At 47.8% G+C, this 24,317-nt stretch overlaps 5 protein-coding genes across 11 annotated transcripts in view; 2 read left to right on the forward strand and 3 right to left on the reverse strand.

Annotated features, from left to right (window-relative positions):
- LOC112860198 (SLC35A4 upstream open reading frame protein) overlaps positions 1–1,081 on the reverse strand; it is a 2,508-nt gene extending 1,427 nt beyond the window's left edge. The window contains exon 1 of the mRNA XM_025923420.2: positions 796–1,081. Coding sequence (XP_025779205.1) covers positions 796–810 — 15 coding nt within the window. The 5' untranslated portion in view covers positions 811–1,081. The remainder of the gene's footprint in view (positions 1–795) is intronic.
- On the forward strand, positions 840–7,927 carry APBB3 (amyloid beta precursor protein binding family B member 3). 3 transcript variants are annotated; one of them, XM_086702649.1, is made up of 12 exons: positions 840–969; positions 1,707–1,870; positions 1,954–2,030; positions 2,593–2,653; positions 2,897–3,049; positions 3,172–3,299; positions 3,732–3,846; positions 3,987–4,068; positions 4,311–4,394; positions 4,662–4,777; positions 4,911–5,102; positions 7,823–7,927. In XM_086702649.1, the coding sequence occupies exons 1-12, from the start codon at positions 855–857 to the stop codon at positions 7,901–7,903; spliced, it is 1,368 nt and encodes a 455-aa protein (XP_086558775.1). In that variant the 5' UTR covers positions 840–854; the 3' UTR covers positions 7,904–7,927. The 3 variants fall into 3 exon arrangements, with proteins under 3 accessions (XP_086558775.1, XP_086558766.1, XP_025779884.1); XM_086702640.1 differs by lacking the exon at positions 7,823–7,927 and adding an exon at positions 6,571–7,128; XM_025924099.2 differs by lacking the exons at positions 840–969; positions 7,823–7,927 and adding exons at positions 1,133–1,459; positions 6,571–7,128.
- Positions 7,830–13,712, forward strand: SRA1 (steroid receptor RNA activator 1). The gene is made up of 5 exons (XM_025924203.2): positions 7,830–7,960; positions 8,089–8,214; positions 12,115–12,320; positions 13,023–13,131; positions 13,288–13,712. Exons 1-5 carry the CDS (start codon positions 7,936–7,938, stop codon positions 13,485–13,487), a joined length of 666 nt encoding a protein of 221 aa, XP_025779988.1. The 5' UTR covers positions 7,830–7,935; the 3' UTR covers positions 13,488–13,712.
- Positions 13,713–14,581: 869 nt separating this feature from the next.
- On the reverse strand, positions 14,582–16,655 carry EIF4EBP3 (eukaryotic translation initiation factor 4E binding protein 3). The gene is made up of 3 exons (XM_025923739.2): positions 16,310–16,655; positions 15,078–15,251; positions 14,582–14,929 (listed from the first exon to the last, which is right to left on the reverse strand). Exons 1-3 carry the CDS (start codon positions 16,410–16,412, stop codon positions 14,901–14,903), a joined length of 306 nt encoding a protein of 101 aa, XP_025779524.1. The 5' UTR covers positions 16,413–16,655; the 3' UTR covers positions 14,582–14,900.
- Positions 16,656–22,321: 5,666 nt separating this feature from the next.
- ANKHD1 (ankyrin repeat and KH domain containing 1) overlaps positions 22,322–24,317 on the reverse strand; it is a 134,419-nt gene continuing 132,423 nt past the window's right edge. For 4 of the 5 annotated variants that reach the window (XM_086702572.1, XM_086702547.1, XM_025923734.2 and 1 more), the window contains 3 exons: positions 23,933–24,108; positions 23,074–23,238; positions 22,322–22,806 (listed from right to left, as the gene is read on the reverse strand). In XM_086702572.1, the coding sequence (XP_086558698.1) occupies positions 22,747–22,806; positions 23,074–23,238; positions 23,933–24,108 (401 nt within the window). In that variant the 3' untranslated portion in view covers positions 22,322–22,746. The remainder of the gene's footprint in view (positions 22,807–23,073; positions 23,239–23,932; positions 24,109–24,317) is intronic. The other variant, XM_086702556.1, reaches the window with a different exon arrangement.

The raw sequence follows: 24,317 nt of genomic DNA on the forward strand, positions 1-24,317 counted from the left end.
GACAGATGGGATATGCATCTATAACAACCCTTACAGAATTTCATAAAGTAAGCAGTGTGTAGGGAGACAAGAGGAACAGCTAGGAGACATTCAATTAGATTTACCAGGCAAGCTCTACTGACTGGGCTATTAATAGCAACATGTCTGTCTTGTCTACCGGGTCCTCAGGCCTCACACAGGGACTGGTAAGTAGTTAATAAATATGAGGATGAATGTCGCTGAACTTCCAGACCAGTGGTGAGTAACAGCCTGAGACAGTTCCCTGGACGTTGTAGGGTAAATCTGATTTCTGCTTGGGCTTCTGTCAAACCGAATGTGTGACTGGATGCGCTGGCTGGAGTTGGGGTGGGTGGCTGTCTGCAGGAGTGGGTGAATACACTGGGTGGCTTAGATCGCATAGAAGTATGAAATTCAATGTATGCCCAAGGGAATCTGAATGAGAATGTGAGTGTCCGTGTGGCTTGGAATCATCATGTCCATAGGAGGGAAATTTCGGGGGCCAGGGAATGCAAGAGAGTGAAAAGTGTGTCAGAGTGAATGTGTTTGAATGTCTGCTGGTAATTATGGATAACGAGGGTCCCGAGAGAGGACACCTGGGAGATGCCCGGCTTTGCTTGCCTCGTGTGGTGCTCCGCTACTCCACTTCCCAATGTTGAGTCAGTCGAAAACAGTAAAAGCTCGCCTAGAGGAAATAAGGGCATCCCCACGCAAGAGAGGCTCCAGTGTCGCCTCTCCCAAGGACTAAAACGGTGTGAAGACCACCCCACACTGAAGATAATCCTTACATTCACTCACCTTGTCATCCGCCATCTTCCCCGCCGAACTTGTTGCGCAGGCGCGGCCCCGCCTCCCTCATGCAAAGTACTACAGCCATCTTTACTGAGGGCGGAGGCACTTCCGGGGCATTTTTGGAAAGGGTGGAGGAGGTGCTTTCCTGGCCGCAGAGCCCTGGAGGTCTCTTGCTCTCAGGTACTGGCACGTGACTCCTCCGTCACGACCCTAACTGCGTGTCCGCGCGCGCACACGACCTGGGCGCAATGATCTCACTCCTTCGCGTGTGCGCGCTGCGCAAGTTCTTGTAACAAGTCGTCCATTCCTCGATGAGCTCATAGTTGCGCGGTGATGTCACTGGGGGCGTTGGCGTCGTGCGCCTTCCCCGGCTCCACGCACGGGAACGCACACTCGGGGATCCAGACGTCTGTTTACACGCGCCACCCCTCGGCGGGCGGCGCTGCTCAGGCCCGTCCTTTCCCGCCCCTGGGACCCGGCTCCAACCCCACCCCGTATCTGTGCGGCGCCTGTTGGCCTGGTCAGCGCAGGGAGGCTGGGCTTGCGCGCGCCGCAGCTTCGGAGGTCGAGCTGGGCTGAGATTGCCGGCCGGCAGAGGCCGGCGGGGACGCGGTCGGGGCTATGCTGGGCAAGGATTACATGCTGGCCATCATTCTGGTCAACTGTGATGGTGTGCACGGGGTCCCGATGGGAGGATCGGGAGCTGAGGGGTAACGAGGGAGTTGACGGGGTATGTTTCGGGGTGAGGACCACGGGACAAATGAATCCTGGATTTTTGTGCTGCAAAAGACCTCCTGTACCTCCAGCCTAAGGATTGCCACCTTTGAGATGGAAGGAGGGTTCTGACCGTGTAATTCTGAATCCACTAATACGCCTTTCCAATCCCGTGTTTCCTCTCCCCGTTTGGTGTCTTGTAGATGACTTGTGGGGGGACCAGAATCTTGAGGGAGAGCCAGGCCTGCCCCCTGGCTGGAGGAAGATACGCGATGCTGCAGGTACTTACTATTGGCACGTACCCAGTGGCAGCACCCAGTGGCAGCGCCCAACCTGGGAGACAGGAGATGCAGAGGACCTAGGCACGGTAGGTGGAGTGTGTTGGAGGGGGTCTGAACCCATGTGCGGATCTAAGCCTGCTGCTATACCGACCTAGCCCCCTCTCTACAGAGGACGGAAGGGATTTGGGGACTTCGGCCCCCCAAGGGGAGATCCTTCTCCAGCCTGGAGAGCTCACTGGACCGGAGGTAACAGGGATAGGCCAGGCAGAATGAAAGGCTTGGGGTTTCATGGCACTCAGAGATGCAACTGGACCCACATTCTGCTTTCAAGCCCAGGTTCTTGGCTCTTTCCCATTTCTTGAGTCTCAATAGTTTGAATTTTGTCCCTAGTTCTGTGCTCTGTATTTTGCTACATGTTTTTCCCTATTCTGGGTACTGACAAATCATGTTCTACATCTTGGCCCTTTCCGGAGGGGGGAGGGTTCCTGACTTGTGTTCTAGAGTCTCTTGTCTCAATTTGGGGTTCTGGTCCACATTTTGTATCCTGTTCCTTAGTTGTAACTTTTGTTCTATGTCCAGTATCCTGAATTTTTGCTCAGATTTTAAGCCACACTCTATGTTACATTTAATTAATATGTACTGGGCCCTCTCCCACTCTGGTTTTATACCTCAAGTATAAAACACACTGTGTTCTGCACACTGTGTTCTGGGTCTTATCCCACATCTCATGCCCATCAAGTAGTTGGAGCCTCACCACTGTCCCTTCTGTAGGAGGTGTGGTCACCTTATGAGCTCTGTTCTGTTCCAGGAACTCTTTGTCCTGGTACGGTGAGGAATCCTACATCCAGAGCATGGAGCCAGGAGCTAAGGTAGTGTCTTGGGGCCTGAGAGCCAGCCCAGGGAATGGTGGTGGCGGTGGTGGATTGTTCCCAGGGAAAGGTCAGGAGTGGTATTGGGCTGAGAAGAGGTGATCAAAGGTGAAGGGAGCAGGTACCAGAAGGTTTATATGTGTGGAACCTGTGATACCTCCCATCCTATTCCACCTTCTATTCCACTTCCACGTCTGCCTCTACTCACTCAGGATCTTCCTGTCCTTTCCCCCAACCCATCAGTGCTTTGCAGTCCGCTCCCTGGGTTGGGTAGAAGTACCCGAAGAGGATCTGGTACCAGGGAAGAGCAGTATTGCAGTCAATAACTGCATCCAGCAACTGGCCCAGACTCATAGCCGTAGCCGCAGCCAGCCCCCAGATGGTGCCTGGGGTGAGGTGAGCTGGCTGGCCCTTCAAGGGATTCAGCCCAGGGCCCAGCAGAGGTAGTTGTCGCCAAATTGCCTGTTCTCCATGGCAACCACCTTCATCTGAGCTCCAGACTGACCTTTCTTTGGCAGGGCCAGAACATGCTGATGATCCTGAAGAAGGATGCCATGAGCCTGGTGAATCCTCTGGACCATAGTCTGATACACTGCCAGCCTCTGGTGCACATCCGTGTGTGGGGTGTGGGCAGCTCCAAGGGCCGGTGAGGACCCCTACATCCCCCCAAGTGAGAGTTGCTCCTCCCTCCCTCCTGCAGGCTGTGATCCCCACTGATGCTGATCCTCTGTACTTGAACCCCTGGACACAGATCCTCTGACATGGACCCAAGCTCTGCCTCCCCTGCCTGGTCCAGCCCTGGTTGGGGAGGGTGGGCCCAGCTCAGCAGGGACGGATAGGGGAGAGCCTGAGAGACTGGGCTGATTCTCTCCTGTGCTCCCACATGCTTCCGGAACAGTGACAGGTGAGCGACAACCTGGTGCTTTGAGCCCCAACCCTGATCTCCCTGTTCCCTCCCCACCGTATCCCTTGCCTGACTTTCCAGTCTGCTGCTGGCACTACAGGCCCCTGTGCCTACCCAGCCTCTACCCTACCCTGGTCACTGCCCCTGCCCCAGCCCCATCTCTGCCCCTGCCAGGGACTTCGCTTTTGTGGCTGGTGACAAAGACAGTTGTATGCTCAAGTGCCATGTGTTTCGCTGTGACGTCCCTGCCAAGGCCATTGCCAGTGCCCTGCATGGGCTCTGTGCCCAGGTAAGGGCCAAGAGTGGGGCAGGAAATGTGGGTAAGGAGCTGGGTCTGAAACTTCCAAGGTGGTTGGGTCAGGGAGGTATTGGCTTCCTTACTTCAGTTCCCCTTTCGCTGTATCTCATGCTAGTTGCATTGTGTTTCAGATCTTGTCAGAGCGAGTAGGTGTCAGTGAGGATTCTCCTTGCTCCCTAGACCCCATCTCCCCTGAGGACCTGCCACGGCAAGGTATGGGGAGGGAGGTGCTGCACTGCAGCAACAGGCTACTTTGGTGAAAGTTGGCGTTGTTTAGTCCTGGTTGTTTAGTACTTCTTGGAGATGTGGGACTTCTGATGTGTGCAGGCATCCTAAGCTCTGAATTGGAAGAGCAAGCTTTATGGTTTTCCTTCTACTAGCTCCAGTTCTCTGAAGGGCGGAGAAAGGGGTCATTGAGAGAATGCCCAGGCCCACTTGCTATGTGTATGTTTCAGTGGAGCTGCTGGATGCGGTGAGCCAGGCTGCTCAGAAGTATGAGGCACTGTACATGGGGACCCTGCCAGTCACCAAAGCCATGGGTGAGGACTGAGCTGGCTGAGGGGGTAGGCCGTATGAGGTGAGGGAGAGGGGGTAGGGAACGATCTACCACCATTTCTCAGAGTACACCCATGGCCCCTGTCTGGCCTAGAATGTGCCACCCTTCCCAACTCAGGATTCTAAGCCCAGCCCCAGCTATTCTAATGCCATCTCTCTGAATCCCAAGTCAGTGAGATGGAGTAGACTCTCCCTGCAGATCCCTTCTTTCTTTATGTCTGGGAGACACCATGGTGAGCATGTCCCCCCAGGCATGGACGTGCTGAATGAGGCCATTGGTACTCTCACCAACCGGGGGGACCAGGATGCCTGGGTCCCTGCCATCCTCAGCGTGTCTGACTCTCTCATGACTGCACATCCCATTCAGGTACCAGAAGAAGGTGAAGTTGGGGGCTGTGGAGGGGTGGGAGGGATGCTGAAGGGTAATTGCTTGCTGTTGGGAAAGGTCAGTGAGTCCAGCCAGTGCCTGGTCCTCTACTGACTAGGCCTGGTGTGGGCAGGCAGAAGCTGGTGCAGAGGAGGAACCACTATGGCAGTGCCCTGTGCGCCTTGTGACCTTTATTGGTGTTGGCCGTGACCCACACACCTTTGGCCTCATCGCTGACCTGGGCCATCAGAGCTTTCAGTGTGCAGCCTTCTGGTGCCAGCCCCATGCAGGGGGGCTTTCCGAAGCTGTGCAGGCTGCTTGCATGGTGAGTCAGGGGCAGAAACGGGTGAGTGGGTTTGCCCTGCAGCTGCTGTACTGGTGATGGGCTCAGGACTGGCAGTTTCTCCAGAAATCACAAACCAGTGATCCCAGGGCTGACCATGGTAAACTACCCTTTTATTTTGCCCACAGGCTGTCTTTAATAAGTTTAAATTAGTTGCCAATAGTTAGAACCAGGACATTTCATGTAATAATTGTTCTGGTACTGGGTCCACACATATAAATTTCAACATTCAGCTCTAATCATGTAGGGGCTGATCCTGGTAGGGTGGGCACTGTTTTTCCTGTTTGTCTCATTTAGGTTATTTCCTGGCATCTGTGGGCATTCAAGTGTGGGATGCCTGCACTTTATGAGTTCAGCTCACTCTTCAATAAATACAAGTGCCTACAGGGTACCAGGAAGCATACTTTGACTTTGACTGATATAGATGAAACAGTCTTTGCCCTCACAGAACACTTAGGTTAGACCAGAGACAGACCAGAAGGGGGTTGTATGCCACAGGATGTTGGGGCTGGCCGCTTAAGGGGCTCAGGAAGGCTACCTGAAAGAGGTGATAGAAAGCTGACAGTTGAAGGTCTTAGGAGGAAGTTAGGCGAAGGGGAGTGGGACAGGTGTGCCAGATACAAGGAACCCCAGCTGTGAAGATGAGAGCAGTAGTTGTGGGTCAGGATATTTCAAAGAATCTAGTATATCTGGAGTGCAAAGGGCAGAGGAGGAAAGAGAGATGGGGGCAGGAAGAACAGTAGACACCATGTCATGGAAGAACTTAGAGAATGTGGTGATGAGTTTATTTTGTCTCCAGTCACTTTGAGCCATCGAAGGGTTTTAAGCAATGAATTCACGCTTGTGGATTAAGACACCACCTAAGGTACATATGGATAAAAGATTCAGAAGACATGAGAAGAAATAGGACCATTTAGCACCCCCATTGAGTTCAAATGAAAGAAGACTGGAGCAGTTGGTGGGAATGAAGTTTGGGTTGTAGACCTTCTCCTTGACTAGGGAATCCACTTTGCCAGGAGGCAGTCTGCTCCCGTGAAAGCTGGAGAGGAGTCAGCATAATGGTAGGTATGGTTAAGAGCACAGGCTGGTCAGTGAGAAATAGGGATATGAATCCGAATTCTATCATTATTTTTGCCTAGCTGACGTTGGCATTCTCTTTGAACTTAAATTTTCTCATTTGCAAAATAGTAATAACACCTGATCAACAACTTTGGATTAAGTTAGAGTATAAAAATATTTAGCATAGTGTCCAGCCTTCCTTAAATGCTCTGTAAATGTGAAGTTTTGTGTTTGTTACTGAACTACCTGGGAATGCTGTAAGGGCTCAAGATGGGGCTGACTACCAGCCTCATACTGGACTGAAGCCTTGGCCAGTTCCCTGTTCTGCAGAGGCTTTCAGGGAGTCCAGGGGCAGAAAGGAGCTGGATCTTCACATTCCCCTTTTCCCTAGGTTCAGTACCAGAAGTGTCTTGTGGCCTCTGCAGCTCGAGGCAAGGCCTGGGGTGCCCAGGCCCGGGCCCGCCTGCGGCTCAAGCGGACCAGCTCCGTGGACTCCCCAGGAGGTCCCCTGCCCCTCCCCCTGCTCAAAGGAGGGGTTGGGGGTGCAGGGGCAGCCCCTCGAAAACGGGGTGTCTTCTCTTTTCTTGATGCCTTCCGTCTGAAACCCTCTCTGCTCCATATGCCCTAAGTGAATCCAGGAGGACTGGGTAAGGAGGCTCTGGGTCCATGCCCAGCTCTATACCCCTTAATTTTCCAGGGGCCTGTAGCCTCTCTTTCCTTGAAACCTTGTCTGCCTGCCCTCTGGCTCTTGCCCACCCTCTGTTTATTGCCCAATTTATTGAATATTTATAGGGATGATTGAGAGGCCCTGCACCACAACCTAGGCCCCTGGCTGTCCTTTCCTTGGGTCCCTGTGTTCCTTGCCCCTGTCCAGCCCTGGACAGTTGGCTCTACCTCAGCAACACTTTATAGCAAAATCAATACAAATAAAAATCCCTCAGTGACCTCACTGGGTGTGAGTATATTGGGCCTGGGACAGGGTTGGGGGTTAACCCGTATGAGGTGAGTGTCTGTGTCTGCTTGGTGTTGGTGGTTGCCTGTAATCACATGAGGGCATGGGTGTGACGGAAATCTGATTTCATTCATTCAACAAATGTATTTTCTAAGGTATTCTGTGTGCTAGGCACTAAGTGAGTCAGTGGGATATAATAAAATACGGGTTCCACCTTCTGAGACTCAGAAAGGGAGACGAACAAGAGTTAAATAAGATAGAAGATAATATGTGGTACACCTAGGAAATCTCAGGGTTGTGGGAGCACCGCTGGGTTAATCTGGCATTACTAGGCTTCCTGAAGAGTTGACGTCTGTGTCCTGAAGGAAAATGAATACCTTTACCGAGCCTACAAAGTAGAAATGTGCAGGGCAGTGGACAAAGGTGAGGTGCTAGAATGCCACCTAGCTAGATCACACAGGGACATTTGTGGGGCAGGAGCTTCTGGTGGTTTAAATTTGCTCCTGAGAGCAACTGTGACACAGAGATTGAACCTATGGGGGAATAGGGCTCCTAGAGACGCCTCTCGGAAAACAGCCCCCTTTGGTGCCTTGCGATCAGGGCCCCGATGCCTTATTAGCTGGAGATTTCGAGTTCCTTAGGGAGCTGGCGCAGTGTTCCCACACGGGCTCCCGGCATTTCTGAACTACAGTTCAACCTGGAGTGCTCCTGGCAACCCGCTGGCCCGGGGGACGCCCCACTCCGGCCCGGTGTGCGGCCGCCCCGGAAGTGACGCGCTGCGCTGCTGACCTTGCGGAAGTGGAGATGGCGGAGCTGTACGTGAAGCCGGGTGAGCGCGGCCGGCGGGCTAGGGGCGCTGGGTTGTCCCCCCCTGCCCAGGACTGGGGCAGCTACTGCACGGGGGGCGGGCCCTCCATCTCCCCCGGGCTCGCGTCATACGTCCCCTCATCTCCGCAGGCAACAAGGAGCGCGGCTGGAACGACCCGCCGCAGTTCTCCTACGGGCTGCAGACCCTGGCTGGTGGTCTCAAGCGCACGCCGCTCACCAAGAGGGTCGCCGCCTCCCAGGATGGCTCCCCCAGAGGTGCGTGGGGGCCCTTTGCGCGCAGACCAGCCGAGAATGGGCGGAACCAGGGATAAGCTTGGCCCGAGGGCCCATTTTGCTCTTCTGAGGTCTCCCTGAGAGCTTGAGCTCGGTGATGAGGCACAGGGCAGGCCCTTTTCCGAGTCCGTTCTTTACTGCCTAGGTCAATAAATAGTAAGTTTCAAAAAAAAAAAAATCTCTTTGCTTTCACCCTAGGGGGATCTCATCCGGACCTACAGCTTTTAATATAGTTTTTATGGTTTTCAAATTTCCAACCTGTAGCTCTTCATGGAATACCATAGTGGTATAACCATTTGTCTTGTTCTGCATCGTCACTTGGTTATATAAGCATCCAGACTTAACGTGTTATTCATTCATTTAATCAGTGTTATCTACTGAGCATCTATGAGCCAAGCACTGCCTGAGGGCGAACAAGACAAAAAAAGGTTTCAGTTTTCATGGAGGCTACGCTTTGGCTTTGGAGATAGACAGATTTCACACACTGGAAACAGCTAGTGCAAAGGCTTTGAGAACAAGTTTGGCAAATTCAGAGACTGAAGGAATACCTAGTGGGTAGAGCACAATGGGCTAGATAAATTAAAATCTGAGAAGTAATTAAAATCTGAGTAGACACCAGACAGTGGGTTTTGTAAACCAGAAAAAGGAGTTTGTATTTTAATCTGTGTAAAGCTGGAAGCCGTTGAAAAGTTTAAATCCGAGGGGGGCCGCCTTTACTTCTGAGCATTTCCCATGCCAACAGGTGGGGCTATGGCCCTGAGATGTAGCTCTTTCAGTACCCCTATGTTATTCACACTCATAGCACTGCAGAGGAAGGACACAAACCAGGGTTTCTTCAACCTTGGCACGACTGACATTTTGGGTCAGATAATTCTTTGTGGTGAGGGACCACCCTGTACTTTCTAGGATGTTTTGTAGCATCCCTGGTTTCTACCCATTAGATGCCAGTAGCACTCACCCTGTGGTGACAGCCAAAAATGCCTCCAGACACTTGCCCTGAGGACAAAATCTCCCCAGGTTAAGAAACACTGACTGATGTACATCTTAAAAAAAAAAAAAAAAAAAAAAAAGGAAAGAAAGAAAAAAGAAAAAGACCACTCTGCTGTGTGGAAAACTGGTTTTAGGGAAGAAGTGGAAAGAAAAGTGGCTATTATGGAAACATGGGCAAGATTTAATTTGGACAAAAGTGGGAGTATAGAGAAGGTAGGAATTGGATGGATATGGCATATGTTACTGAGGAAATCAGTAACATATAGGATATATGGATATAGGTGAGAGAAAGAGGAATCAATATAACTTAAGTTTTTTGCTTGAGGAACTGGCTGGTATTGTTCATAGATATGGGAAGGTGTAGGGTGGGGGGAATAGGGATTTTGGGGGAAGAGGGAAAGAAAGCTTTGTCTTAGTCATGTTAAATTTGGGCTGCTACTGTGAGGAGAGGTCTAGGCCAGAATTACAGAAATGAAACACAATCATATGGATGGTGTTTGATTTCATGGGCTTGAATAAGGTCACTTAAAAAGAATGTGTGGATAGAGGCCTAAAGAGGATCCAACACAGCCCCAAAGCTCTCTAGCATTTCAGGGTTGAGTAGAGAAGAAATTACTAAAGGGGCTTGAAAAATAGCCAGAGAAAAGAAGTAGGAAGACAACTGAAATTTAATCTGGGAGATAGAGTAAAATTTTGACTCAACCATGATGGATGACGATGAGAGGTCAGGTAGGATAGAGAAAAGGGACCACAGGATTTGTCAAACTAGATTGGACACTGGTGACCTGATAGAAGCAGTCTTTGGAATGATGAAAGTAGAAACCCAGCTGGAACAGGCTGAGGAGGGAATGTGGGAAAAAAAGCAGACAGAACAACTATAGACTAGAGCTCATTCAAGAAATTCTGCTGTGAGGCAGAGAGAAATGAGACTGTGTCCAAGGACAGAATGAGAGGTAAGGGAGGATTGTTGTTTCTAAGATGGTGAACACTAGAGCATGTCTGTATGCCAATGGGCTGATTCTGTAGTGGGAGGAGTGGTGGTGCAGGAAAACAGAATAACTGCAGGAGGGAAGCCTAGAGAAGGCACGATGCCGGCATCAATACAGCTGGAAAGATGGCCTCTGAGAGGAGCAGGAAACCTTCAAACGTTCATCTTTCAGAGGAGGAAGGAAAGTGGCCACAGGTACAGGTTAGTAGAACTGGTGGTGAGAAGATGAGAGTTGCTGTTTAACGACCTCTCTTTTCTCAGGGAAGTATGAGGCAGTGTTGGAAGTAGACTGCAGGGAAAGGAAAGGGGGAGAAGGTAGACAAATTGAGAGGGAAAATGTGAAAATGGTTGTGGTGAAGAATGGAAAAACAAGGCAAAGGATAGGAATTCCAGTGTTGGGTACCTTTTGAAATCTGTACCCATGGATTTCAAGTGTAACTCTCAAAAGCTCGGTTCTGTTTTTCCTTCCAGCAAGTGCAGGCAAGTTGGCTTTACCAGGAAAGTGGGACAATGGGAGGGGATAAGTGAGGGGAGAGTGTTTATAAGGGAGTGATTTTAATGTACCATGAAATCTAATTGATGGGGCTGGAAGGATAGGGGAGGTGGTCAGATTTTGGAGATGGCAGTGTTGTGAACAAGACAGAGAGGTGTGAGACGCTAAGGAAGGGGTGGGGAAAATCATCATTGGAGGTGAGGAGCTCAAGAAACCAAGAGGTCAAATATTAGATGAGTTAATCATCCACATAGATGTTGATGCCTAGAATTGATTTTTCTCTTCTAATTTTCTTTTTCCACAGTGCTTTCCACCATCCAATTACTAAAGGCAGAAACCAAGAGTCATCCTTGATGCCTCTCCCTCTCACTCCCAATCCATAAAGTCCTGTCGCTGCCTCCTAAATTAATCTAAAGCCACTTCATTTCCCCTCATCTGCTCTTTCCCTCTGGTCCATGGCAGCCTTCTCTTTACTGGTCTACTCCGTTAACCTCTCAACCATTGTACATGCCTCCATTCTTGACCTATTCTCATCCATCTTTCTTGGACCATACAGAGTGATTGTCTTAAGAAACAAGACTAGTCACATCACCCCCTGTGATTTATAAACCTGCAGTGGCTTCCCATTACCATTAGCCCTCAAGACCAAACTCCTCCAAAGCCCTGTAGGGTCTGGACCCTTGCTTGCTTTTCCAGAGATTGCACATACTACTTTCTTCAGTGTTACTAATTTCCAGGCATCCAGGGCTGGTTTGTGTAACTTGAACAAATCAGGACTTTTCCTGCCTGTTAGACACTGCCCTTATCTCTGCCTGGTTCACTGTTCCTTCAACTCTTCCTGGATGCATGTACCTCATCCATTAGTTCTTAACTTTGTGAGGACTTTGTTACACAGAAATCTAGCACCTGCACCTATATTATGTACACTGCAACCCTGTAAAGTAAATGCTACTACCAGGATATCCCCATTTTACAGAAGAGGAATACAAGCTTAGGGGTTAAAGGTAACTTGCTAAATGCCACATAGTGGATGAGCAAGGACAAATTTAGAAGGCACCTCACAAGGCCTTCCTTGAACACTCAGTCTAAGTAGTTCCCTCTAGTATTCTTCTTTTATTACATCATGTTTTCTTTGTAGCATGCAGATTAGGAATTTGTGTGTGTGTGTGTGTGCGTGCATGCGTGTGCTTTCCTTTCTCTAGAATTTCTGCTCTGAGGTTAGGAACCTAATCTGTCTGGTTTAGTACTCTGCCTCTCGTGCTTTGCACATTGCCTCATGGTAGACTTCATAAATACACATTTTTGAATGAATGAGTTGTCCCAGAGAGTAGCCTTCTAGAAGAGATGAAGTTATAGTTGAGCTTCTTACCTGTTTTAGCTATGTTTGCTTGATTCCACTTTCCCTTTTCAGTCCCCACCTCACAGACTTCTACGGGGCTCCCCCCAATGGGGCCTACACCTCCTGTGAGTAAGGCTCCCAGGCCCCCACCTGTGGGGAGTTGTCCTGCCTCCAGTGTGGAGCCAGCAAATTTCTCAGTCACCGAATCTGAAACTCTACTGGAAGACGTGCTCAAACCTTTGGAAGAGGCATTGGAGGATTGCCGCGGTCACACAAAGGTAATAAGCCTTGACACACTAGTGGGTGATAGAAGGACTGCCATCGACAGCCAGATGCAGTGTGGCTCCCAAGGGTAGACCCTCTAATCGTATCAGCATTGGCTTTTACCCAGTTCTGAGTTATGGACTCCTTTCAGAATCTGCTAAGGACTTACCAGAAAAATGAACACAGAATTTCAGGTGGGTTCACAGGATTTCCAAAGAACAGTTAGTAGAAGAGGCTGATAGGAACAAGAATTAAATTCATCTCCCATTAGTGATGATAACTTGATTTTCCTACCTCTAGGCCATTCAGAGGAGACCCTGCTGATTCTGTGCTCAGGGAGGGAGAGGGAAACCCTCTTTTTGGATCTATGGTATTTTCTTTGTTCTCTGGAGGCAAGGGATCTGAGGAGTCTAAAAGGAAAGTAACATAGTAAGTTTTACTTCTTTGGTGCTTAGTTTTCTTATTTGTAAAGTTGTACTACAGAATGAGTTTCTGAGGATCTGAGAAACTCCGGAAATTTAAAAATTCTAGCCATACATGCATTTCTCTTGGGAGGAGATCCCTAAGTTTTATGAGAATCTCAATGGGGCTTCTAACCAGATTAAGTGTGAAGTTCCCCGGGGCCTGAGAAAGCAGGTGCTTCCTATCTGGTGTTGCCTTTCCCCTGCCCCTGTTGGGCTGGCAGCACCGACTTGGAGGGGGCTTCTGTCTCTCAGAAGCAGGTATGTGATGACATCAGCCGACGCCTGGCTCTACTGCAGGAACAGTGGGCTGGAGGGAAGCTGTCAGTACCTGTGAAGAAGAGGATGGCTCTGCTGGTGCAAGGTATGGGTAGGTCACTTGGTATGGCCTAGAGAACCCCCAATTTGTTGTGGATGGCTGAGCTGGAATAGATGCTGAGGTTCTGACTAATTGGGAGGAGAGGAGTGGGAGCTAGTTCTTTTGCCCCAAGCTGCTTGTTTAGCCCTTTTCTTTCCTCAGAGCTTTCAGGTCACCAGTGGGAAGCAGCAGATGACATCCACCGCTCACTCATGGTTGACCATGTGACTGAGGTCAGTCAGTGGATGGTGGGAGTTAAAAGATTAATTGCGGAAAAGAGGAATCTGTCTTCAGAAGAAGAGGCCAATGAAGAAAAATCTACAGACACAGCTGAGGAGAACCACATGGTACCAGGTGTCTAAGAGGTTCCATAATCTTATGGGATCCCTAGACTCACATCATTTCCTATGCCTTGGCAGAGAGGCCTGCTCTCTCTTGGCTCCCTTTTAACCACTTGGGAGACTGCCCCCTTGGGATCCGTGGCCTGATGCACCCACCTCTAGGGGAAGAGGTGCCACCTGGGCCACAGGGAAGTCACTTGTTACCCATAACATACATTTCAATAAAAACATCTCCGTAGTGGGCCAGGGTAGGAGAGATGAGCCCTTTTTGTGCCAAACTGGTCCCCTATGGTGTCCTTGACTGCCCTGCTCCTTGTATACGCTGCGGACCTCTGTTCTTCCTTCTTTCATCATGAATGGCCCTGCTAGGCATGATCACTTGCTGCCTGCCATTTCCCCCCAAAATAGACTGAAACACACATTCCTTGCTGGGCTGAGTATCCCTTTTTGGATGACTTCATTTCAGTATGAGAACAGAGGCTCCATAGCAGGGGAGATTTTTCCCTCAAGGAAAGGAGACTGCCTTATTTGTACTCTGTCACCCTTGAGATAGACAGTGCTGCAGAGATTAGAACGTAGCTGCATACAATGAAGGAGAAAAAGAGCAGATTGCTGAGGTAGGGGATCATGGACTGTGACTTTTGGGGCCTCAATTTGGGCTTGAAAGTATCTTCTAACCCTCTGAGGACAATAGAGCCATGTGAAGGGGCTACAGAGGTTCAAATCATGCTGGGAAGGGAAGATAGAGGTTTTCAGTGTTGTAATAGGGGGCTGATCTTCAGAGGTGGGAGGCAGAAAAGTCATGGGGAGTGACTGGAGAAGGTGAAACCCTGGGGTAGTGCCTCTTTTTTCCCCGCTTTGGAATAGATAGGGAGAGACTGCTGGAGAGGCCCAATTACAGGAAGGCTGCTTCCTGGAAAGGCTGGAACAGCCCTTGGCTGGGGTCAGGCAATTGCTGTTGGGCGGCTCCTGTAGCCTGCCCCCATTGCCTGTGTCAGGCTCTGGAAGTGGGCCCAGTGACAGCTGGGAAGGGGCTGCTGATACTAACCAGGTCTGCTGGGGCGCTCAGCTGTGTGGCTGACATGGCAAGGACAGTGATGAGGAGAACACTGGAGTCAAGGCATTTCTTTGAATGTTTACTAAGCAGTCAGACAGTGACATACTCCATCCCTCAGTCCCAGCCTCAGTCCCTGATGACGGAGGGCTGGGAGGAGTACCTACAGACCAAAGGGAAAGTAGAGCTAAGGGCTTGGCAAGTTGCCCACTCCTATCCCTGGTCTAGCTGCTTCAGAATTAAGGGAGGCCTGAAACCAACAAGTCACTCCCTTCCAAATTAGATGAGGCCAACTGATGTTTGGAATACCCCAGGAAGAGGTGATGGCAGCAGCGGCATGAGGGATTCCTCTAACTCCACACGGGATCGTCTGCACTGGATCAGATGTCCATTTCAAATTGTGCATCATCTGGAGAAAGAGAAGACAGTCGGAATGGTTGCTGGGCTACAAGCTCAGCATCAGTCCAGAAGCCCCTCTCAGCATTAACCTCCCACTCTACTTCACAGGGGCATCTGGACCCCAGGCATTTCTTAATTTTAGGCCCTGCTTTCCTTACCGGGTATCTCTTCCTCTGTCTCCTTCTGCTCCTTCAGCTCCTCCAGCTTGGAGGGTGGGGCTATTGGAGGAGTTGTGACCCCGGGAATCTGAGGGAGGCAGCAGGGGGGTGTCCGGGCAATGGGTGAGTTCTTGCACTCCAGCAGGAACTTTCGGTCGTAGATGATCCTGGTGCCTGTTGAGGGGTAGGGACTAGATAAGAGGCCAGAGCTTGGGTATGGAGCTATTTGGGGTGCCACACACAAGCCTTTTAGGAAACTGGGAGTCATATTACCCCATGTATTAAAGGGCTAGTACTCTGCAGCCTAGCCAGGATCTTAGCTGACTAGCCTTCACAGCACTTTAAGACTTCCAGGCCTAACCAAGATGTGGTTAAGTGCCATAAGGCAAGTGGGATGCCCAGGGGCTTTTGGTTTAGGATAGGTTCAGGTCACAGTTCTAAGAGAAGCACAAAACCTGGGAGACTTCAGGTGGTTCAGGCTGTTCCTGTCTGGCTCTGCTGGCTCTGGAAATTCTGGGCTTCGGTGGGGGTGGGGGCCTCATCCCTTCACGCAGTTGGATCAGGAAGCCAAATAACAATGTAAAAAGGCGTTTCACCCCTGCTACCACCTGGGTTCTGATACGTGCAGGGAAAGGCTGTGTTCCTCTGGACAGCTGCTTTCCCCATGAGACACAGGGACATACTGTTCTTATCCTGACCCCTCCCAAGTCCTATCAGGCCCTGTCCCAGCCTAGAGGAACTTGGCCCCAATTCAGTCCTCAAAGGGCCTTACCCTGTTCTTGCCCCTCCCACCCCTCAGCCTCCACGTGGCAGGAAACCCTGGGTCGGGAGCCCAGCAGCTCAAGATCCCAGGCAGCCAGCCCGAAGATCCTGGCCCCAACTGCCTGAGCCCAGTTGAGCCCGGCTGTAGCTGCTTTGCAAGACCTGGTGCTTCCTGCTGAGGCCACGCTCAGCTGGGGCTTCGGCTCCTACTCCCCGGCGGCAAAGTTGGGAGGGGCGGGTGAGCAAGGCACAGAGTCACCCGGAAGCTAGGCTCAAGGCCCTGTTGCATCACTTTGAGGTTTCAGGGTACTGGGCTTCAGTTTCAAACATCTCTCAGCCCCTGCGGAAGCTACAACCTGCAGAGGGGCCTGCGAATGGAGTCCAAGACCTGCACCTCCGGCCCTCCCTCGAGTCGCACGCACGCGCTGGCCTGCCCAAAGCCCCCGGACCCCCCAGCCCGGCCCGCTGACCTCCTGGGGTAGTGGCGTATAGCGTGCCCCCAGGCGTGATGCTGTAGCAGTCGGGCAGCCGGTCCCTGCCCCCGGGAATCGGGCAGCTCGTGGATGTGGACATAGCGAACGGGACAAGCAGGTAGGCAATCGGCTCGTGCAGAGGACGCGGAGTGCAGCTAAGTCTGAAGCGGACTCAGCGGACCACGTGCGGCCTCAGCAACAACACTAGGACGACGTCACGCCCGGGGCGGGCCACCAGCCGTCACTCAATCCGAGGGTCCCGCCCCAACCGGGAAAGCGCAAACCCGACGCGGAGAAAGCTGGAGAGCCTCAAACCCCAGGCACAAACCTTCATTTCCTCCCAGCGCATCATTGGCGGGCCTGACGCTGCTGTAGCCACTCAGCTGTTTACTATTTACAGTTTGAGCTGGGCGCCGGGACCAGTGAGGTATGGCACACATTACTGCCACGTGTTAATTCATCCATTCCTCTCAACAGTTTTAGACAGCAAATCACTATTATTAGCCACATTTTACAGGTGAGGAAACTAAAGCCCAGAGTGGTTAAGTCCCTGGTTCCGAGTCCTATCTTGTGGGAGGGGGAGCTGGGTTTCAGACCTGAGCGTATCTGATTCCAGAGCCTGTGTCCTTCACAGCTGGTCACTGCCTCCCATCAGTCAACTACGGTATATAGGGTCAAAAGTGGCCCCATGGCCTGGTGCACAGCAAGAAGGGAAAGGTCAGGGAGGGAGAGTGGGCTTTTTGGAAGAAGTGATACCTGGACTGATTAAAGGATGAGTAACTGTCGGGCGACAGGAGAGGCCTGTCCTTTCATCTCGCTGCCACAGCTAACCTCAGGAAACTAAAAAAGGGCGGGGGGCTGGTGAGAAGAGCTTTGTCTTTAGCCCTCTGGAAAGGAAGATCAGAGAGGCTGGCCTTAGAAGATTTTTTGATGTAGGCACAGTGATATGAAAGGAGGCAGGAGAGAGGTGGTGGAAGAGTAAGTACTAAGCCTAGTACCTGCATATACTAAAAATCTTGATTTGGGGCACCTTAGTTGGTTGAGCGTCTGACTTTCGCTCAGGTCATGATCTCATGGTTAGTGAGTTGCAGCCCCACATTGGGCTCTGTGCTAATAATGTGGAGCCTGCTTTGAATTCTGTCTGCCCCTCCCCTGCTAGCACACACTCTCTCAAAATTAAATAAACACCACAGAAAATCTTGATTTGATCCACTTCTCTTCTGACTTCCTCAAAATCAGCATTACCACCTACCCCATTAAGTATGGACCACAGGACTTCCTGCATATGTCAGTATTAATGTTACTTCAGTTCTGGCTTCATCTGATTTTCCCTTAGCTCTGATTTTTACACTCATTAAAAAAAAGTTGTATTTCAGGGGTGGCTGCTGGCTGGGTGGCACAGTCAGTTAAGCATCGGACTTCAGCTCAGGTCATGATCTCAAGGTTCCTGAGTTTGAGGCCCTCGTTGGGCTCTGTGCTAACAGCTTAGAGCCTGGAGCCTGCTTCAGGTTCTGTCTCCCTCTCTCTCTGCCTCTCCCCTGCTTGTGCTCTGTCTCTGTCTCTCTCAAATATAAATAAACATTAAACATTTTTTAAGTTGTATTTTAATAACTCAGTGCTTCTCAAATTTTAATGTGCACCTAAGATTCTGGGTTTTTAATAAGATTCCAGGTGATGCGGTCCCTTAGGTCTGTAGGTCCTTAGAGTAACACTTCAGGTAGCAAGGATATGTATATTTTATTGTTTCCAAAATGTTTTCGAGTTTCTTACAAAGTGGTGTATGCCTAAAAGAAGTGTCTTGACAGTGCCGGAGGGTAAGGCTTGGGAGCAGATTGTGGGAAGCCGTCTATCAAAACTCACCTTCTAAGTTGAGTGAGGTAAGTCTGGTTGGGGGAGAGAGGGATGGGCTGGAGGACAGTGAGACTGAAGGTGAAGATTCTAGCCTAGTGAAATGGAGTGGGCAGAAGAGCAGTGGCTGTAAGGATGGAGAGAAATGGACAGGAGGGGGGAAGATAAGATGATTGATTAAGGATGGAGTGAGGGTGAGGGAGCTAAGCTAGGATAATTACCAATCTTCTGACTTGAGAGCCTTGGTAGTATAACAGGGAAAACATGAGATGCCTATCTTACATTGGGGAATGCATATTCTGTGTGGAATGCTGAGCTGGAACAGCACAGTAAGGAGCTAGATATATGGGTCTGAAGCTCAGGGGGAGAAATCTGGGCTAGTGATTCACATCTGGGTGGAGTGAAATCCAAGAGTGTGGGATAAGATCACCTGGACAGAAGATACAGCCTACAAAGAGGCCTGATCTCATCAACAACATTTATTTAAGGGGTAGTAGAGGAAGGGGATTCACCAAAAGAGACTGACAAAGACCAGTGCAAGGAGGAGACCTAGAAGAGAAGTGTAAAATGTTTTCAAGAAGGATCAGTGTGGAAGTGAGGTCACCGTTCTGTTAATTTCTACTACAAAGCAATAGCAACAGCTAATACTACTGTAATACTACTGCTAGGAGCTTAATTTTGAGGTGCTGTGTGCTTTAAGGGCTGGGGAACTAGAGACAGGTTGTTGGCTTGAAAAAGAAAGTCAGATATATCATGCATGCAGAGTCTCAACACTGACTTCCCATTAGAATATGGGAGTTTAAAACTAACAAGCAGGGGCGCCTGGGTGGCTCAGTCAGTTGGGCATCTGACTTCAGCTCAGGTCATGATCTCACAGTTCGTGGGTTTGAGCCCCGCGTCGGGCTCTGTGCTGACAGCTCAGAGCCTGGAGCCTGTTTCGGATTCTGTGTCTCCCTCTTTCTCTGCCCCTCCCCTGTTCATGCTCTGTCTGTCTCAAGAATAAATAAACATTAAAAAAACAAAAAAACAACAAAAAACCCAAAACAAAACAAAAAAATAAAACTAACAAGCAAAAAAGCCCTGCGCCCAGGCTCCAAGATGTGATTAAGCCTATAAGGGAGTATCAGGTCCCTGCTACCAGACAAAGTACTTTGGACTTATACCAATACCATGAGGATAAAACAGGAGGTAAAACATAATCACAAAATAGGTTGGCAATCTGATGGTAAGACTCATGATCCTGTTTTTCAAATCTGGTCTTGGAGCCCAGCCTTCTGTTCTTTATTGGAAGTGGTCTTAATACATATAAGTCTGGGTACTTAAAACCATCTTTCTCTCATTTATTTGCTACAGGAGAAAGTAAAGGTGAAGAATCTGCCCGATGGCAAATGGTGACAAATGTTTAAGGATGAACAGAAAACAGTGTTATTAGAGCCCCTCACCCCAGGACAGGGTCCACTGGGAAGACGTCACAACCAGCAACACTTCTTGGTAGAAGAGATCTAGGACTAGTTAGAGAACAACATGTTCAGAAGCTGTTTTCCTACAGGCTTATTTGCCACTTCCTGGGTTTATAGTGTGGTCCAAAGGTCTTAAACAGTGGGACAGAACCAGGTTTACTAACTCTTCCTTTTGGTTTGGCTTGAAACTATAATATGACTAGCCTTTCCCCTTCTAGAAGCTTTGAGGATGAGAGGAGGATTTGGCCAGAACCTACAAGAACAGATGAAAATTGTAGTTCTGAGTCCTGAGATTTCTTACCTCTGGTTGGGAGAGGCCACCATTGGCTGTCCAACTCTCTTCTTCGTTCTGGTTAGCTGAGGTGATAGGATTTCCCCTTTGAGAGCAGGGACTGAAGGAAGCAGACTGGCCTATAAAAGGGCAAGTCAGCACACTGTAGCCACAATAGGTTTAAAGGGTCTTAAAACATCAATGATTTTATTGGTGGTCGAATTTTATTACATTAAATACTACTTGCAATAAGTGGGTCCAGAAACCTTGATGATATAGTTTTATTCCTTGAAAGAGCTGTTATTCTCATTCTGATGGGGTTTGATCTATGCCTCAGCAGGACATTTCTTAATGATTTGAAGTCTCACTATGAATGTGCAAGGTTTTCTTCTGCCTCTGTTAAAATCTCAAAATCAGTACTGTTCCCCACAATAGCAGGCTTCTGATTCCATGTGAGAACCAGTGGTAGTGGCTCTCAAACCTCAGTAATGTAAACATTCTATTCGTTTCCAGTATTCCCATACCATATATCCATTTCACAAGAAAAAGAAGTGTTAGCACTGAGAGACATTTTTGAGTTCATTTACGTTCAATTTTATTTTTAGATGAGGAAAGTGAAGCCCAGAAATGAAAAAGGACTTGCCTAAGGTCATAGAGCTTCAAGCGGCAGAAATGAAAACAGAATTTAGGCCTCTCTTATTCCACTGCACCCATGCTGCCTCCCCCCAAATCCCTTGTATATTTTGAAAGTAATTAAATTCTTACCTGAGCTAGGTTTAATCCAAGGTTCAGGTTGGTAAAATAGCAGTAAAGTAATGCCAGGAAGAGGCAAGACAGAGGAAGAAGAGATTATAGCAGGCAAAATGGGTTGGGGAGGAGGGATCCAAATAGAAAAGAACGCAGTGCTGGTAGGAGGGCAGGGAGGAGGGTATCCTGAGTAACTACTACCAACTGCACAGCTCCTGTTTCTTCCTAATCCTCCTAGGGGTTTCTCATAATTGTCCCCTCTACTCATGGATTATAGTTCCTGACCTGAGATAAAATTTCTTATCCTGTTATACTCAAGGTGCAGAAGACAGGGTTAAGGGCTCTCCCAGATAATTCAAATGTATTGTAGATTGTTAAGATAGGAAAAACATTTTTGTCCCACTGAATAATTTACTTAATATTATCTGTCACTAGTATATGTTTCACGAAGAGTAGTTTCATTCATTTTACTATTAGGTGATTTTTGTTGTTGTTGTTAGTGGTAAACACAAATAGCAAGGTGTACAGGTGACCCAAGGGGTCTTTTGTCACCCTCAAGGTAAAGGCATCTCTTGAAAATACTTGATTTGGTTATCAAGCACTAAAAAAGCAGTAACTTCAACATGTGTGATACTTTTCAAATCCATTCAAAATAGAAAATAAGAAATGAGCTTAAAGACTCATATGTAAGATGATATGGAAAACGAAAGAATCAGGTATGTCTAACACAGAACTTGGTGTGTCCCATTTAGTGGTGGCTTTAGGAGCCAGGGAGGTAAGATTAAGAACTCCTGTTGGTATGAAAGTTGAAAAGTGCTGCTTGTATGGTTCTGCTGCTAGTTATTTTAATTTAATTTTTTACATATTCTTCTTTGCCTTGACACATGTTTTGACTTCTCTATTGGCCTTACATTTTTTTGTTTTGTTTTGTTTTCTGGATTGCCTATCCATAAGACCAGGACACTCTACTATATTAAAACATGAATAAGTTGATGACTGTTCTTTTCAGAGGCTTGTTTTTCCTTCTCTATTGCATCAGATTCTTGGCATAGCCTATAGTTTGGCCAAAGCAATCCATTCTAGTGTTCCTGTGTTTAGCTTGTTAAACATATTGGCTCTTCATACTTGGGGCTGTGGAACTAAGTCCAGAATTAGTTACATATTTATAAACATTACTCTGCTGATTCAACAATACAAAATTACAGGAGGTATTCCTACCCACTCCTATGTCCCAACCCAAATAAAACATAAAACACTATAACAAAATAATCTTTAGATAAAAATCAGGAAGCACAAAAGGAACCTGAAGTTGATGATTTGGGTGTCCCTACGTTTGTTCAGTGTCACCTGATTGCAATCCTATTGTTCTTATTGACACTTGTGATCCATAAAGAGCTAAACTTCGCAAAGGCCTATCTGCTAAAGTCAGGTAAGACACACTGCAGGGGCTTAAAACTTTCCCACTTACAAAATGATAGGGAAGAGAACGAGAAAACAAGGAATGTTTAACACAGAACAGGTAACTAATCTTCAAAATGCTTTTTCAAGGCAGTCTAAAAATGATCTCCAAGCATAAAATGTGAGATGCCTGTTAGAAATAGAGTATTAACAACTTGGTTCAATAGGATTGTGGATTGGGTAATACCTGCATGACCACTGAAAGGATCACACCCCACTTCTAAACACTGTTCATCTTTTTATTGAATATTCTGGTAAATATTTCACATTAATACAGGCTACATTAAGTAGAGCCACTATATGACAAGAAATTTACTCAACTTTTTCCTTTTAAGTATGTAAACAATTGTACATGTATTTACCACCCTAAAAGGTTGAAACATGTAATCATCTAATTCTCTTCTGCATACAAGTAGCATTCAGTATGTTTAGCCAAAGCACTAAGTTCAAAATGGCTAAACTAACCAGAGAACATAATCAGGTGGATAGGAAATCACTTTGTTCTTATACAATGGGCAATCAAATTTCCATTGCTAAGCCTCAGAGAGAATTTCTTAGTTAGGCACATTAAAAAAAAAAAAAAAAAATCCCCAGGGTTCTTCCAAGGTCATAGGTTTCTCAAACAAGGCTAAAGAGTAAGACCTTCTAACTTAGTTGACATATTTGAGATGCATGTTTCCAATATGAGGAGCCCACGTGCCAGGCCAAATCTGAAAAGGGGGAGGAAAAATTGGAATTTCTAATTAGGAATCTTTAGACATTTACAAAATGAATATATAAATGCAATGGCAATTCACTGTTTGTGCCTAGGAAGAATACACATACATGAGATAAAATGTTTAGTAGCATCATATAGATATCAAAAATCTTAATTCAGATGAAGGTGGTTGGATGTCATTTTGATATTTAGAATTTGTAATACCCAAAGAATTAAAAGAATGACATGTCAAAATAAAAGAGCTTTAAGTCCATTTTACCTGCTGGGCATCAGTGCATTCAGTTGAATTTTGAATAACTTTTATCATAGGGTTCCAAGCAGGATCTGGGTTGTGAAGTCCATTAAACAAGGGTCCTCCGGGAACATCAGCAAGCTGAGGATGAGAGGGTATTATGGTGCCTCCATACATGGAAATTGGCAGACCCTATGATAGCAGAAAGAAAGGTTTAATCCTGAAGTGATTATAAAGGATGATTCCATAATACCAGCTTAGTTCTTTCTAATTTCCCTTCCTCCACAGAACTACAGAGGATCCTTTAAATACAGCATCATATGGTATTGAGAAATCAAAAGTGATAACCTGAAACAGCAACACTTTTCAACAATAAGAAAAAAACCCAACCGATGAAATCCAATAGCAAATCATCAGGAAATTTCCCAACTTTGATGAACACAGATAATACCCTCAACTTTTCTGTATTTTAGTTTCACCAATGAGCTTGTGCTAAGAAGACGAGGGAAACCCTACTTGGTTGCCTACAGCCACAGTCTGGCTTTAGGGCAGTCAGAAAGTTCTGATAGCAGACAACAGGGCATTGGGGAGCTCACAGCCAACTTTGTAGAGGGGCAGAGGCCTCTCTCAAAGCTGTGGCAGCAAAACCCAAAGCTGAGAAGTCTAAATGTCTCAGGTTTTTTGAGAGGAGGGAAGCATCCTCAGCATAGTTTGAGGACAAACTACTGTAGCCAACATAACTTACTTTTGAAATTGGGCAAAAGATCTGGCTAAGTCATGGAAACAAACTCATTACACCCAAAGGGAGAATTATTTCAGTATAAACTATTCCTTAACATTGGCTGGCAAAGTGTTAAACACGTTACAATGATGTTTGTTGACTCACTTTAGAAAAATCCAGAAAACTGCTTGCCATAGGTTGATGAAAAATGTTAGAGGGGGCTACCATTCCAGAATCATCTCTCTCCATTGGTTGATGCTGGGAGAATGTGCTTGGGTCTGACAACTGTTGATGCATTGGATGGTTTCCTATCACAGACTGTGACCAACCTGATAAGCCTTCTGGAAAGAAGAATTGAGGACAGGGTTTGATATTTATTTAGGTAAAATGACAAAATATTACTACTTAATCTTTTTTTCACACTAAATTTTATCGAACTCATTCCTATGAGAAGCTCAGTGCATGTTCATGACAATCTTCGCAAGCCAAAAAAACCAGTTCCTGGAAAACTGGGTGAAGTCCTTTGAATACCCCAAATACTCTACCTAGT

This window comes from Puma concolor, chromosome A1 (genome assembly GCF_028749965.1).
Source record: "Puma concolor isolate L17-30 chromosome A1, mPumCon1.1.hap2, whole genome shotgun sequence".
Classification (NCBI taxonomy): domain Eukaryota; kingdom Metazoa; phylum Chordata; class Mammalia; order Carnivora; family Felidae; genus Puma; species Puma concolor.

Bases quoted from the DNA above. Each gene is read 5' to 3' on its own strand.
- APBB3 (XM_086702640.1), top strand. From the start codon at position 855: ATGCAAAGTACTACAGCCATCTTTACTGAGGGCGGAGGCACTTCCGGG. The intron at 2,031-2,592 runs GTAACAGGGATA...GTTCTGTTCCAG, and splicing joins GAGAGCTCACTGGACCGGAG to GAACTCTTTGTCCTGGTACG. The intron at 4,395-4,661 runs GTGAGGACTGAG...ATGTCCCCCCAG, and splicing joins GCCAGTCACCAAAGCCATGG to GCATGGACGTGCTGAATGAG.
- EIF4EBP3 (XM_025923739.2), bottom strand. From the start codon at position 16,412: ATGTCCACATCCACGAGCTGCCCGATTCCCGGGGGCAGGGACCGGCTG. The intron at 15,252-16,309 runs GTCAGCGGGCCG...ACCCCTCAACAG, and splicing joins ATACGCCACTACCCCAGGAG to GCACCAGGATCATCTACGAC. The intron at 14,930-15,077 runs GTAAGGAAAGCA...CTCTTTCTCCAG, and splicing joins GACAGAGGAAGAGATACCCG to ATGATGCACAATTTGAAATG.
- SRA1 (XM_025924203.2), top strand. From the start codon at position 7,936: ATGGCGGAGCTGTACGTGAAGCCGG. The intron at 7,961-8,088 runs GTGAGCGCGGCC...TCATCTCCGCAG, and splicing joins GGAGCTGTACGTGAAGCCGG to GCAACAAGGAGCGCGGCTGG. The intron at 12,321-13,022 runs GTAATAAGCCTT...TCTGTCTCTCAG, and splicing joins ATTGCCGCGGTCACACAAAG to AAGCAGGTATGTGATGACAT.